Raw genomic sequence first — 15,962 nt, 5'->3', positions numbered from 1 at the left:
CGTACTGATTTTAACGAATCTTGGTGGTAGAGTGAACCATGGGCCAAGGAAGAACCCATCACATTTGGGGACGGAAATTGAGAATAATTTCCCCCCATCGTCTCCTTATTTTATCACCGCTGCAAAGGAGGTCATGTGATCACTGGTGTTAGTCTGTTAACGGAATGTCCATGTTTCATCGAATTTGGTGGAAGGATAAATAATACATTTTGATTTGCAGGACGTACGTAGCAGTATTTTTGCTGGACACTGAGTCTAGTTTTTACCGGACTTCACCTTGAGTCTAAATGATTTCTTGGAAGAACTTCTCACACTTTTGCAACCTTTTTTTCTGAATTTGTGATCTAGTAGACCTTTTTTTGGTCTTATGCTCAGGTTCCCTGACAAAAGGATCCGTGTTAGTTATTTTTTGGCGGTTGAGAGGAAGATCCAAGAACATATTTTGTTGTGTTTTTTGGTTCCTTGTAGCCTCCTCGTGGAGGTATGTCTTCTCTGAGTGCTTTCTAGTACGTTTTTTTGTCACTGTTAATATTCAAGACATATCACCGATGAGCAAATGACTCATACCCTCCAATACATTTGTAAGTACGTACAAACTAATAAACAGGATGGGTTATAGGAGCCTGGCAGAAGTATTTGATCTCTGGGTGCACTTCTATTTTCAGTATCTATTCAAGTAAAAGTACATCTTGACAAAGTTAAATTGCGTATTTCTCTCCTTTGTTCACAGGACGAAGGAACTGATAATGGTAATTGATCAAATCTCAGCTATTTGCAGCTTTTCCTTCAAATCTATACAATAGCTTGTCATTGCCAAACGGAGGTGTAGATGGTCCACTCCCCCCCCCCCCCCTCTCTCTCATTAGAAGCTCTGATGGACCAGGCTGACATCGAAGACGTTTCAACAGCTATTATGAGGATAAACAATGGTGAGTGTCCAATCAGCATATGACGAGGTAACGTTCCTCCCCCGCGACGTTAATCGATATCCATTGACATCAGCCACGTTTGAAGACACGGGTATATTGTTGACTCCTTGCTTCACTCAGCCCATGTTTTTCCTTCCTTCCGTTAGCATCGTCTGAGCTCCTGCTGGAGGGAGACATCTTGATCCCAACAAAAAGAACCGCCATGAAGTGCCTGAAGGGATATAGGTGTTTATGGCCCAAGTCCAGGAACGGGAATGTGGAGGTCCCTTTCGTTATAGATGAAAGATACGGTAGGTTCAGCCACACAGGCACGGGGTTCCTATCTTCTAATACTGAATTTACAACGGTACTGATGGAGCGCTTTCATTCATAACCGTAGATCAACTTGAGACGAGTGCGATTTTAAAAGCTATGGAAGACTTTGAACCAAAAACTTGCATTCGCTTCATTCCACGTGTCAGCCAGACGGCGTACTTGACCATTGAGCCGAGGTTTGGGTAAGTAGGTCGTGGGAGAGGAATACGAGCGCCGTACACGGTGGTAGTGAACAGGTAGTCAAGAAGAGGTCCGTGTCAAGGCTACGACAGCGGCTGCACTTGGGTGTCTGGCTAGGTTTTGAGCTAAATGTCAGTATGCTAACATATCTTAAGCCACGCCCCTTGTTATGGATGTAAATGACAACATATTGTACAAAAGTACACCACTTTCAAAGCATACTACTCTAAAATCATATCATAATCCTTTGTACATCCAAAAACACAAATGTACATTAAAGTTATTTTTCTTACCGCTTGTGTTGAGGAAGAATTTTCAACAGGCAGCGTTTCAAATGCTGATTAAACTTGTAAACTTGTACTTCCTCACTATGCTGTTAAAGCAGAAGCTTACAAATGTTCACGATACAAAAAAAACGTTTTGCGATTGAACAAAAAAAAAAAAAAAAAACCAACCTGTGAGTTGCCAATGATGCCTTGCAATTTTATGTGGGCTCAAGGAATCTATTTCCGTCCCTCTCTGTCACTCTTAGGTGTTTCTCTTTAATGGGAAGTGTTGGAGACAAGCAGCTGCTGTCACTGCAGCGATACGCCTGTACCAGTCACGGCATCATCCAGCACGAGCTGCTGCACGCGCTGGGTTTCTACCATGAACACACACGGAGCGACCGCGACAAATACGTCCGGATCAACTGGGAAAACATCCATCAATGTAGGAGTCTCTCCGCTTCATCTGTCGTCTCCCTCTCGGTTTGTCAACTCTTTATAGTTTATAGTTTGTTTTTTTGTCAACAGATTACGTCTATAACTTCGAAAAGAGGGACACTAATAATCTCAGGACTCCGTATGACTACAACTCTGTGATGCACTACGGGAGGTAAGACAAGACAAAAATGTCCCACAGATCCGAATATATCGAAATGATTGATTTTAGAAACTGATCTCTCCTTTTATTCACATTTTTCCTCTTTTTTTTTTTTTTTAACTGCCTGCTCCCGATATATAGAACTGCTTTTGGGAAACCTGGGACAGAAACCATAACCCCCTTTCCTGACCCCACCCTTGAAATCGGCCAGAGAGAGGGCCTGTCCCCAATCGACATCCTCAGGATCAACCGCCTCTACAAGTGCAGGAATTACCTGTGAATGATGGTTACGTAATACTCAACATTTACGCAGCAGTTGCATGAATAAATTATCGAACTCCATTGAATCATTTGTCTTTAATTATGTCTTTAATTTCAGTTATTAAAGCTACAGGGTGCCACTTTTGTCTCCACCATCTGGCGGTGACAGGTACTGCAAACGTAAGCTCCACCGTAGCCTGTGCTCGTGTCATTACTCTTTTGGTTGCAAAAAAAAAACCGACAACAACAACAACATCTTGAATGTCCCACAACTCTTGCAAAGAGACTCATTTAACCAGCACAGTTTGGCCCGTGTGGTCTGGTGACTTTTGGAAAGTCTAGGAAGAGCAGTGTGATTAAATTATCAACCACATTTAAGTTAGCAGAGGGCTAACGGACATAGCCGTCTCTCCCGTGCCTGCTCCCTCCAAAGAGCTATAAGAGAACACAACCATAGCCACACAAGAGGACTGATAGAACTCAGATCTCGGAACCAGAACACAGGAAAAACTGCACAAAGGTATGCTAACTTGCCCGTCCACTATTATTCATTGTGCTTAGCTAACTAGCTGGTCTCTGCTCCCAGAAGGACAAACAGAGGAGAGGAAGGTATCCATCTTCTTGTCTGGATTTGGGGAGGATGGCTAATAGGCAAGTTTTCACCAAAAAAAAGCTGGCATCTTCCTTTAAATTTGTGTTCTGCTTACATAATGTAGAATGCAACCTGAAAAAGCATTCAACCGTTTTTTGCATTAAAATGAGAGAAGCAGACACAAATGGATGGTGATTAATGCCCATTGTGGGGGTTTTTTTCTTCTTTTTTTGTATGCCAACCTCAAATGACTTATCAGTGTGAGAAATCGCCGCCAAAAATCGAAAACAGCCTGTGTTTTAACTGATGCCAGCTGGCCGAAGTGGACACGCGTGGAGAAAATAAGTGAAATAGCACGAGTGTTTTGTTACAAACACAGCAGCCTTACAGCAGCATGGGAGTTGTCTTGGAAGGAAAGGATCCAAGGACTTCTGGCTGGGAGGTTTTTTTTGTTGTTGTTGTTGTTGCTTTTAGCAAAAGCGAATAACACAGCATTTTTAACTGTATCTGTAGTTACTTGGCATCCATTCATAAAAAGCTCTTGAAAGCATAAACAACCTATTTTTTATACAATAAAATACTTCATACCAAGTTTATCTGACAGTTAGGAAAAAAAAGTAATCTTGAACTTGATCATGTATTTCTTGCATGAGCCCTCATCAGACTTTCAAAGGAATTAATAGGATTTCACTTTTTTTTTTTTTTTTTAATTTAAAAAGTTTGACAGGAAAACAACGGGAAAAAACAAACAAACCTCAAAACAAACCAATCACGGCTCACATCTCTGACATCGCTGACTAATATATTCATCTTCACGCATCAAATATCCCGTCAAACACAACTTCATGATCGCAGTGAAAACCAAGCTGGAGAATGTTGGCAAATGACAAAGAAATGAATTTAAGTTGATACAAAGAAGAAGAAGGAAAAAAAAGACTGGGGGGCAAATAAGTAGCAGTATCTTCATAATTGAGTTCATTTCCATTTCAGCTCATAGTAATTAAGTTTGGGATTTGTACACTAGTGACGAGCACAGAGTTTTACATCAGAGTCAATCAGTACTGCAGTATATTCAGTCAGGAATGGATGGATGTGGTAGGACGGCAGATAAAACCCTCTCCCACCTCTCCCTATAACCCCTGCAGACAAATTAGGTTTATTTTTCACTTGGCTACATCCCACACTCTTGGATCTGGGGTTTGTTCACCCTTTGAAATCCTACGCTGTGTCATTCTTCAGTCTTACCCCCAGTGAGCGAAAGAAAGAGAGAGGGAGAGAAAGAGAAGAATGCCAAATAGAGAGGGGAGAGATTCCTCTTGCGTTAATTTCTCGTCTTCGTGACAGTGTTGCATGTATTCTAGCTTCGGTGCAATCAAAAGAAGGCATGCGCGGCAGCAAACGGAGATCCAAGCAAGCCAGAGAATCTGTACAGTTCAGATGGACACCAGACCGTTAATGTTTCATAAAGTAGTTTCAGTTCGTATCAATCGTTCTGCTCATGAAATATTTAAAATCTACTTGTTTATTGAAATATTTAACGCTCTGACTCTATTCGTGCTCCAAGAAGCTCGAAGAGATTTTTTTTGTTTTTGGCCGGCAATAAATTAAAATATTTCTGCAAATCCTGATTAAATTTAGATTATGAGTCTGTGACCGAAGTACAAACAGGCTGTCACCGGAACAACATCGAGGCTATTAAAAAATAAATAAAAAAATCACTGACTGTGAAACTGGATGAAACTGGAGTCTAATGAAAGTCAAATCTATGAAGTGTGCCGCTAAACTCAGGCACACTGAATGGAATATTTCATTTTTCTGACTGTTAGCGCCTGCATCTCTGTTGGTTTTGTGTTTCTTGAGGCCTGCAAAGCGATAGAATTGAAGTCTGATGTTTCAAACGATCAGTACAGCCCGTTATTTTTCATAACAGCTCTGAAGCATAGCCAGCCAGGCCCTTGAAGATGCTCTCTGACCGTACTTTAAAAGGCCAGTGTGTGTACCACCAGCAGGGTCTCCTGTCGGATGTCTCTTCTGATGACAGCAGCCTGAGTCGAGCCAAAATGCAGTCTGATCTGTGATGTCACTGGTAATACGCTGGCAGGCCATAACTGCTGGCTGGCTGAGCAGCTCTTACCGCCACGTTATTAACACAGATCAGTGTACCTGCCTCTCTTCAAACACGATAAGCTTCAACACACAGCTCTGCTCGGTTCGCTGACTGAGCCGCCTAACACTCGCCGCTAGGACATTCAAATGTTCTTTCTGACCAGCGCTGCCAACATGGCCTGTGTAACCTTGGAAGCTGTTCCACTGTTTCCCTGTGACCAAGGGAAGCTTTTTGACCCTCCATGTGAATGAAACCAGAACAGACACAAGGAGCCAGTCCTCAGCTAGCTAGCAGCATTCTTACAGGTTACATATTCCTGCAGTAGCCCCTCCCCCCCGAGACTCCAGGATGTTCAAACGCCACGGATCTATGATGAGAACAGTGTGTGCGTTGCCCTGTGGCCCAAGAACACAAAGAAAAAGAGAAAATAATAAAGAAAATACAATTTTCCCAGATATAAAGGAAACACTTGTGCACTGGCTTTGGGTCATAAGTCTGCTAACTGCCAATTTGGCCCTTCGTTAACTAGAACAATAACAATAATAATAATACCACCTTTATTTAAAAAAAAAATCATTTAAAACAAGAGTTCCCAAAGTACTTTTACGCAAAGCCAAAGCTGGACAGTAATAAATTAACAGTTAATGGGTGGTAAAATCACTAAGAAGACATGAACTCAGCAGTGGCGTGGAAGGACAGGGCCCTCGCAGTGAATGAGTCTCTGAAAGACAACAAAAATACACAAATAAATCAATGACAGCGCTCAACGGTACATCAGAGGAGTTAACCAGTCGAGGCAGATGGCCGCCGCCCCCACCCCAACTACAGGAACAATTTAGTGTTGTGAGCAGTTCAAGAGGCAAAATTTAGACAACAGTAGGATCACACACACACTTGGAAACAGAGGAGACGAAGTGCAGAATCTGCGACATCCTGGCACGATGCCACGAGACCGTACACACCAGTCCCTTTGAAGAGTCAACTCAAATACAAGAAGCAATAAATGAAGAAGACAAAACACAACACAGACGATTGTTTGTGCAGATCATTTGATTTTGCAGTCGTGTGTCAGTGTGTGTGTGTGTGTGTGTGTGTGTGTGTGTGTGCGTGCTTTAAAAGCCTGTCCAGGGTCACAATCAAGTCAGCTGTTAAGTGCCCCTTTTGCAAGAGATGAAAGCCTCTCTGACAAAAACAAGTAAATTTAGTTAAGGATGCAATCAAAAGAAATAACAGATTGGCATACAAATTCAGTGAGTCTTTGTAGTTGGCCTGCATGACCCAGTGGAAACAATTAGCTGGCTGAGGGATCGAAGGCAGCCAAACTCTAACATGTGCTATTGTTGAGGCTTTCATGAAGTTTCACTTATTCTTCGCTTCTGCAGATCTGAGGAGCCCGAGGAGCCACAGACCAACTTCTTAGATGTCTGATCCTAGAATAGCACGCTGACAAGTTGCTGCGTGTTGTCACTGCATTCTCAAATCTCATAAATATTTCATGTATTGGGCTCACTGACACTGAGATAGTGGCTGGAATTGCTTTAAAAAAGAAAGGACTTTGGGAGGGGGGGGGGGCTGGGGGTGTGGGAGATGAGGCAATACGAGGGGGTTCCGTGTAAAGACTGGAGAATGAGGGGGCTCTGTAAACTTGTGCTGTCTTTGCGGGCCGTGCAGCCTGCGTGCGTCAAAGTGAAATTATGTTTTAAGAAGGCCTTTGTTAATGGGTAAACCCAGGGCGAGCATTAGCAGACGATCCCTCTGAGCTGTGTTTGCAGAGTTGCGCCACATCTCTGTTTGTCACCGCTGAACAATTGCAGCTGTCGAAAATGATGCGGGCCCATTAGTGATGGAATCCAAGCTGAGACGGAGCCAGACAGAAAGCTGCTGTAGGGACGAGATGATAACAAGGTACTCATAGGAGATGTGAGGGATGGTGTTTTGTGCATTGCTCGCCGTGTGTGTCTGATGAGAATCGGGCCAAGGAGGGGTTAAGATAAAGAGCAAGAGAGAGGGAATGGTAAAAGATGAGACAAATAGAGAGGGGCACAATGAGGCTGGAGCAAGACGAGAGCAACTCGGTAATGAGCGGAAGGAAACGGTGAAACAGACGAATCCAAGCTGTGACTCACGAAAGCGTTGACCAGAGAGAGAGAGAGCGAGAGAGAGCAAGTGAGTGAGAGGAGGGTGAGAGAGAGAGAGAGAGAGCATGACGCTCAGTGTTCTGCATCCTTGGAGATTGGCAGGTTTATTCACAGGGAGTTGCCCATCCCCCATCCTGGAGATCATGATGCTCCCTTCTCAGCTAAGCAGTTTGCATCGTAGCCATGATACAAGAAATCACTCTGTTCACTGAAACGCACACGAGAGCAACACAACAACAGGAGCAGCTTTTAACTCTCCATTAAGTGACACTTCATCAGCAGGCCGATTGATTTCTTTATTAAAAATCTGTCAGGGAAGACGGAGGGAACAATATCAACAATCAACAGACTTGAAAAAGCTGCGTAGGATGGAGAGTTTAACCTCTCTCCACAGAAAGCAGCTCATGTGGGAGGCTGAAAGCTCACAACTGTAGCTGCTAAAGTTAGCATCTTCATTGAATAGCAGCAGCAGCAGCAGCAGCAGCAGAAGAGACACTATTGCCATGATTTTAGATTAATCACCACAGCACCTCTCACCACAGTTTCGGTACCAGTTTTGATACAAATGAAAGTGACATTGCATTAACAGACTTGCAAGCTGTTGAATTTTGGAGTGCATGCTAATTCTGAGTTTTACGGTAGATTCTATGAGGTCCTGTCAGGGTCATGTTCAAACATACTGTATGACTAGTCTATAGCCCCCTTGACACGGGTCAAACTCCACTGACAGCAGTGGGAATGGGTTTAATTCAACATTGATGCCTGACAAACAGGAATTTGCGGCCTGCACCTCGTGGAAACTTCAGAGACTTTTTGTCACCTCTGAATCAAATTCAACCAATTTGGATTCAGTTGGCAAAGCAGCTGAATATGTAAAAGACCAACCACCGAAAAAAGATCGCTGTCCATTCCAGGGCGATTGTGAAGTCAAACTAGATGCTCTAGGAAAACTAGAGGAAGCTACTTAATTCAGAGCATCCAAACATGTTGAGAAAGCAGATAAAAGAACAGCTGATGGCAACTAAAGACTGGGTCCACAGCACGTTTAGGTGGTCAGAGTAGCCATGTTCACAGCTCTGTTAGTCATAGCCGGACCCGGATCTGCAGAACGAGTCAAACTACCCCTGAAGTTTAGAGTGAACATGTATTATGGCCTTTACGGTAAAATGAGTGCGCCAGAAACCTTTAAGTGTGACAACAACAACAAAAAACAATAACTTTTAGACAAAATAAAAATAGTCTGGCTAATTCAGATGACTTTACAGCAAGTTCACCTGCCAAGTGTGAATGAGATGAACTGATGCTGTGAAAACACAGAAGACAAACACACGCACACACACTTATTAGACTATGATGGCAACAAAAGTTCCCTGCTTGTCACAGCTCATTCAAGCAATTCATATATAAAATGACCAAATTGGTGCTTTTCTTTCGTAATTGTCACTTAATATCGCATAAGGGCGTGTTTACGTGCGCGAACACACCAGAAGGCAGAAGAGATGCAGGGGACAAAAAAAGCTGGTCTGCAGAAATCCAACAACAAAGTCGGCGCCACGTGTTTTTACTGCCGTGCACCTGCAGATCGTGTCAGCACAATCCTGTGTGTGCGCGCACGTGCATGAAAAGTACATTCATGTTCTCGCTACATGTTCCAAAGTGTTGAAAGTAACTTAGCGTTGATGTGTACGTGAGCTCCTCCGTCGCACGTGCGTATCGGTGCATTCGAACGTACCAACTAAAGGTGGGATTGTATAATTACTGCTATAGAAACATAATTACAACCTTGATATGTGGCAATTATATGTGGCAGTTACACAGGTTGTATGAGTCACTTGTGAGCGGTGAAGTGGATGACAGCGTCAGATTTCCTACGAAGGCCATTCATTCTTTGCTAATAGCACCTCTCCTGCTCTTGTAGGCAGGAGGCCTCCTCCGACTGCATCCGGCTGCTCTTCACTCCCTTTGTCCTTGGTGGACTTGCCAATAAACCCAGGTGGATTGTGATTGTCCGACAGCTGTTTCTGATTTTCCCTTCATTACAAGTCCCCCCCCCCCTTTTTTTTTTGAGGGGGAGGGGCTGGGATGTTTAATTAAGTTTTTGATGATAGCTCCCAAATCACTTTTAATCCAATAAATTGGCTCCTCATTTGCAATCAAACTGCGGTTTAATTACAGCACAGTTGTGTCATGAGTGCAGTTGAAATTTGAAGAGAAAAGACAAACAGGCGATGATGTAATGACAAAGTGAGGAAGTCATTCCCAGCAGCGTTCAGCGAGCGATCCCCAAAGGTAAGACGTTTACTCGTCGTAAATGTTGAACAACTTTATTCATTTATTTATTTATTTATTTTACAATTCTAACGCTTCCAGATACAGTCAATAAGGGAAAAATTTGGTTTCTTTTTTTAAATCTAAGTGTTTCTTTATTCTTTGTTTACTGCGTAATGTTCCTAGGAGAACACATTGTCCCTGCAGAGATGTGTTGCACATTTAAGATATTTTTAACTTTGTACACTTGTACATCGCCCAATTAAAGACTCAATTAATTCAACCGCGTTGTGCTTACAGGAGAATGTGAAACGTGTGACAAACCTCCTGCTCAACAGAGGTGCCTAAACCTCCGATGGTGCGTTAGACGTGTTGGCTCAGTTCGCTCTCACAGCATGTTTGCTGTTCCTGCACACATCCGTTTGCCCCCCCATGTACTTCCATCATGTTACTGCAGAGAATCGGAAAATGTAATTCCTTCTCGTTGAATGAATGGGCTGGGTAGTGCATGAATGTCTGCTTAGGCAATGAATGTCTGTGTCTTGGAGCGCTGTCCACATGGACATGCTACATCAGCAGAAAGGTCAAAGAGTCTGCACTACAGAGGAGGGTTATAGGAACATTATGTCAGTTCCTTTGTGGGTGTCTAGTCAGTGCTTCTGGGTACTATTCTCAATTCAAGAGATAACATTTCCACAGAATATCTTCTATTTTTTTTCCCCCCTCTCATGTGAACACTGCTCGCCTGTTTTATTTCGTATTCAAGGCAGACTTGAATTTCTATTCTCCCTCTAGTTGACAATATAAGTTACCATTCAGGAGAAAGTAGGCCTCTCAGGTCGGACTCCTCCTCTCGCTTCATTGTGCTTTTATCAAAACTTGCTACCTCTTAAAAAGGATATAAAAAAAAAAAAATTTAAACGGCCTTTAAAATTTCAAATGGGAGTTTTCCCAGCGGAGGCTGAGTTAGCAAAAAGCCCTGGTCAAACCAACTTTAGAAACCTCAGCACAGGAGATGACAAGAGTGTTCAGTCATGTGGTTCAGGGCGGATGAGCTGGAGGAGGAGGGAACAAAGGAGCCAACAGTTCCTGCCGTGGCTGCTGACGGCTGGATTTAGCGGTGGAGCCGAGCCGCGCTAATGCTGTCCTCATGATGCAGTCGATGGGAGCGTTTGACCGTCCGCTCACATGTTCTGGGTCATTTTTCAAGGCTGCTGCTGTTTGCTAAAAAACATGGTCAAGATGGCGCTGGCGCACCACAAGAGTGGATGGGCTCATTAACCTTTTCCTCAGTTCACCAGCTCACCAGATTAGGAATCTTTTTCTTTGTGTGTGTGTGTGTGTGTGTGTGTGTGTTTGCTGCCTGTGAGATTTGTATGAGAATCCTACACCGGGAGCCTCTCAAAGTGAGTATTTATTTATTTTTTTTGTCGAAATCAAGTGGGGTGCAACAATTAACCGTCAAGAAAAGCAGCCGTGCTTCTCATTTCCTGTCCTCAGAATAAACGTCTGAAATCTGACAATCACAGCGGCACCAAAACAAAAAAAAAAGCATCATTTCCAAAGTAGCTTCAGCATTTTCTCAGGTGCTTGTTTGCAATAGGCAGTCTTCCACACCAGTTAGTACAAGAAACTAATTGAAATAAAGTTCTCTCCCCCCCCCCCTTCCCATAGCTAACTTGACATGCTGTGTGCCAGTATGATACCGCATGCGATGAGAGGTTCATTAGACCATGAAATTGAGCAATGTAACCTTGTGTTGTATAAAAATCAAACTGAGGCAGAGAAAGTGAGGAAGAGAGAGAGAGAGAGAGTGAGAGACAAAGGAAGAAACCCTGCTGTTCGGTCTCTTGCAGATAAACTGCTAAGACCACGACCTTGCTAATGGCTATCAACAATGAATATTTCTCTCAGAGCTCCTGCCATAAAACTCTGTTGCAACATTTTTCCTTATGTTTATCCAGCTGTGATTGTTCACCGTTTCTGTAAAACTAAAAAGAAAAAGAAAAAGGAAAAAAAGTTCAGTTCAGCATAGCATAGTCACTTCCGATTTCCCTGCGCCCTCATCCATCAAGCGGTATGAGTTCTGCCCATTTGGAACAAATGATAATGGAGCAGGCTCTCAGATTCTTTACTGAAGTAAGAGCAGTAACAGCAGACGATACAATAAGCCGCTGCAAGACCTGCATTCATAATCTTACAAAGGTAAAAGTATGAACAAAAGTAAAGCACAATGCAGGAGAGTCATTCATTTATTATCTGTCGCACTTATCCTGCGCAGGCTCGCAGGGAGCTGAAGCGCTGGGGGAGAGAGGCGGGGCACATTCATATTCATTCTACAAGCTATTCAGCCGGCGATTATGAGTCGAACATTCAAACTCCACCCCAGAACTAAATGACAATGTGTCATTTGTCATATGGATGGTAGTCATTGTCAGCGCTAGCGCAACGCTCCTTCAAAACTGTCTATTCAGGCAGGCCCAAGTGTTGCTGTCACATTTACGCTCGTTGGCTCAAGAGAAGGTGAAGAAATATCAGAGGATGAACGAGAGGAAGTTAATGAGCTGACAGACACCGATGATGTAAAACTGAGCTGTCAATCAGTCAGGTCCTGATGACCAGGGGCTGAGGGATTCGTGTGAACACAGCAAAATAGAGACAGAAACCACTGAGGGCCCCCCCCCCCCGCTCCAGAAGATGCTGGACTTATAAGACAATAACACATGGCGGCATGTGAGGCCACACGTCTGTTTGTGGATTTAAGGAGGGAAAAGATGGAGACAACAGGACTTTTAACTAGTGTAGTCTGCAACAGTGTTAGCAAGTGTACTATCCAGAAACAGCCTGCGTGTGTGTGTGTGTGTGTGTGTGTGTGTGTGAGAGAGAGAGAGAGAGAGATGACGTGCATTCAGAGGCTAAAGCTGCAGAGATTCTTACTGCTGCCTGAAGTCAAACTCCGACAGATCTGTGTTTTTACAGTTGACGTTATTTGTCGCTAAACCTCCAGCATTCCAGTGTTTGCTAGCTGCTTTTGCTGTATCGGTTAGCGCCTAAGTGTTGGCATCAAAGCTAGCTCACATCGACCCTCTCAGGTTCTCTCAGGGCCGCTTCTGCTTGCTCATATAGAGCCGGCCAATCCTGCACAATACCACAACTTCATTTTCTTTTACAAAACCACCACTGTGATAAAAATGCAGGTGTAGGAAGATGTGTTCTTAGCATTTTAATCCACTTCCACTTGTCACTTTTACTTGAATGCTCGAATGTATCTGTAACTAGTTGTTGTACTTGCTCTGCTTGTTTGCTCATAACAGGCCTCTCTGATATTATGAGCCTCACTGAGATTACCTGACTAGATAAAAGGCTACATAAAGGATAAAAAAAAAAAAACGGAAGTGAACAGCTTCACATTTGGCATCTGCAGCTCATGTATCGTGACGTATTTTATCACACACGCAATAAAAATCGAACTGATGAAAACAACATGAAGTGTCTGCTTTCCTTGACAAAGGTTCCCTCCAAAGAAAACACGCTGACACCAGTATAAATGTGCAAAAACAAGCCAGTATGGGCGTTCAGCCATCAGTTGCTTGCTGACCTCTTATTAACTTAGGTAAATGCTACATGTGCAAGCATAGCAACAGTATCCAAGGCTTCAAAGAGCCCTGTGTCACAAACGCTCACGGCCTCTTCCATCCAAACATGGAGGAGAATGTTCAGTTCACCCTGACATGGCAGCGTGGGGGATCGTACCTGAGCTGAGACCGAAACTTCCAGTCCGACATACAATACACGCTCGAGTGGGAAGGCCGCAGCGGAAATCTTGGAAGTGGTTTGGTGAAGGGTGTAGTAGGGTAATAAAGAGTGTGGCTCCATGGAGTGTAAAATGGGAGGGTTTGGCAGTGTGCGGAGAGGGAGGACAGCAGGGAAGAGGAGAAGGAGTGCAGGTCGCTGGGGTAATTTAGCTCCCATCACAGTGCTGTCGTGAAACTCGGGCAGGGAAGCTCATGTATCACACACTGTTGCTTTGTCCTGAGTGCACTCTTATGATTGATCACCTCACGCGGCGCTTTAATTTAAAGTCAATGGCATCTATAGATACCTGTCAGTACGGACCAACCTGTAATGTCTTCTCAGCGGGCAAAGGCCTCTCACACTGAGGAGCTGCTAAGAAGAGCTTTCACAGCCGGATCACTCCCGAAATATAAAAGGGAAGAAAAGGAGAGTGAGGCCAGTAATAAGTCATCCAGCTGTTTTGCTTCTGGCAGCTGTGACGGAAAGTGTACCGGATTTGTGTCATGGTGGATTGTGGCAGGTGAGAGAGCGCTGCAGCCGCGTGTGTACGATGAAGAGATGGAAAAAACTGATCTGCAGTTTTATGGCTACATGATGCGATTTACAATGTTACCCTCGAGAGACGGAGGGTGTCAACCTTTTCTACCTCAAGGCCCAGGTTATTCAAATGCAGATCCCAGATTATATGGAATTAAATACAATAAATTCTATTGAATTAAATTCAACGCAATCTTGATAAACTTTATGTGTGCAACAGCTTCCATCACACCATCATCAGTTAGCTTACCAAACTAAGCATCTGCACTTCGTGTTTGAAGATGGATTTCTACAAGAAATCGTACAATGATTTCTAATATATTTTATGAAGTTATTTTTTTTTGTGTATACTTCTGATTATATTTCAAGATATATATTGTGATTTATTTATAAAATAATTTTGACTTCTACTTGAAAGCAATTCACAACCCAGTGGAAGGTGCTAATGGACCAACCCATTGACCCCAACCCAGTGGTTGAGAAACGCTGCTTTAGAGGTTGGGGACGTGATGCTAAAACCCTCTCTGTGTTTCCCACCCTTGTGTGTGTGTGTGTGTGTGTGTGTGTGTGTTTTGCTGTGTGTTACAGGTAACCAAGACAAGGATGAGACGCCGTATATGGTGAGACAGGTCGGGATTGAACCATGAGGCCAGTTCTTCGGGGGGGGTCAGTAGGTCTGCTGGAACTGTTTGTTGTTAATCGTCACCAGAATCCTCACAGCTTGACAAACGGCCAGCAAAATCTCAATGTCCCTGCAGTCAGAAACGGTTAAATACTGGCAAGCGGACTAACAAATGTGCTGAAACCTGGCTTCAGTTTGGCTTTGGAGGACAGCGCGACTCGTGGTTCAACTGCCTGGTAGCCTGACCGCAGCGCATCACATCTCCTCCTGCTGGGACAAACTGGAGCAGGTTACATCTGCGACGCGTGTGGTGCTAACAGATGCTGGCGGCCAAACGGCTGCCTGGCCGATACGGATTCTGTAAAATCACTGATTTCCTGAGGGGAGTCTGGACTGGAGGAACAACGGGAAGCGTTTGTGTTGAAAACCCACGGCAGCAATGTACTCGATGAGGGATTTCGTGTTCCGAAGCAACCCTTGAAATGATTCATATCAGCTTCATGAAACAGTTACTTTCTAGTTTCGGTGAAGAACTAATAGACCATCACTTCACTCAGCGAGGCAGTAACAGGAGGTGATACTGCAGTAGATGACATCATATTTTCTGGTTTTACTCAAAGTGATGGCTGTAAAAATCGATGACGCTGATCCTGTTAATCGTCAATAAAACGGATCAGAACTGCCATCAAATGAATCGTTGTCATTTATGGTGGTAAAGGAATGCCGCTTTCTTTTGATCTAATCTGTGTACCGTCCCCTCCTCCTGAAGTCCCCTCCACCTCTAAACAGGACCTGGCTTGGTACGATCACTGTGTTATCATTAAAGCACACCCTCAGGGTTCCCGCTAGCTAGATCCTGATCCGTTGTCCACGACCTCCAATCCTGCATGTATAATAGAGGACCTTCCCCCCGCAGGGCATGACAGGCACCTACAGGGCCTCAGGAAGCAAGTAGCCTGGAGCGGCTCGCATATAAATATTTGACATCTCCTCGGGTCAAAGGTCAGGTACGGCAGGTGCTACATTATCCACGCACATACACCTAGAGACACGTGTCGGAAGGATTCATATTGTGAATGTACATGAGCAATACACACTGTGTGTGTTTGAAGTGACACTGCAGGATGCAGTACAAACTACTACAGGTGTGCAACGGCTCAGCAAGTAGATGGCTCAGCTCATACTGCAGTTTTTAGGATTTCAGTCTGGTTTGTTTTGTCCGTTAAAGCAACACTGCAGGCAAGAGTGATATATTTAAATAATGACCAACACTGGATGATAATAATGGCTTAGCGGAAATTGAGATGTTTTTTTTTTCTGTTTTGCTCATTGTTTAGGACGGAGGAACGATGAG

The 15,962-nt window shown here is 43.8% G+C and overlaps 1 protein-coding gene and 1 long non-coding RNA gene across 2 annotated transcripts; both read left to right on the top strand.

Moving 5' to 3' along the window:
* The first annotated feature begins 736 nt into the window (after window positions 1-736).
* Window positions 737-2,625, top strand: LOC147243180 (low choriolytic enzyme-like). Its single transcript, XM_086190531.1, has 7 exons — window positions 737-749; window positions 867-929; window positions 1,076-1,219; window positions 1,309-1,426; window positions 1,957-2,135; window positions 2,219-2,300; window positions 2,430-2,625. The coding sequence occupies exons 2-7, from the start codon at window positions 875-877 to the stop codon at window positions 2,566-2,568; spliced, it is 717 nt and encodes a 238-aa protein (XP_086046657.1). The 5' UTR covers window positions 737-749; window positions 867-874; the 3' UTR covers window positions 2,569-2,625.
* A 422-nt stretch (window positions 2,626-3,047) lies between these two features.
* LOC147243179 (uncharacterized) lies at window positions 3,048-15,226 on the top strand. The gene is made up of 4 exons (XR_015110667.1): window positions 3,048-3,069; window positions 9,305-9,379; window positions 9,562-9,675; window positions 14,575-15,226. It is a non-coding gene; the product is annotated as an uncharacterized LOC147243179 (long non-coding RNA).
* The last annotated feature ends 736 nt before the right edge of the window (window positions 15,227-15,962 follow it).

Source organism: Aulostomus chinensis, chromosome 20 (genome assembly GCF_037954235.1).
Source record: "Aulostomus chinensis isolate RoL2024-O1b breed Wild chromosome 20, RoL_Achi_v1.0, whole genome shotgun sequence".
Classification (NCBI taxonomy): domain Eukaryota; kingdom Metazoa; phylum Chordata; class Actinopteri; order Syngnathiformes; family Aulostomidae; genus Aulostomus; species Aulostomus chinensis.
The sequence above is the reverse complement of the archived record's forward strand: the minus strand, read 5'-3'. Positions and strand labels throughout refer to the sequence as shown.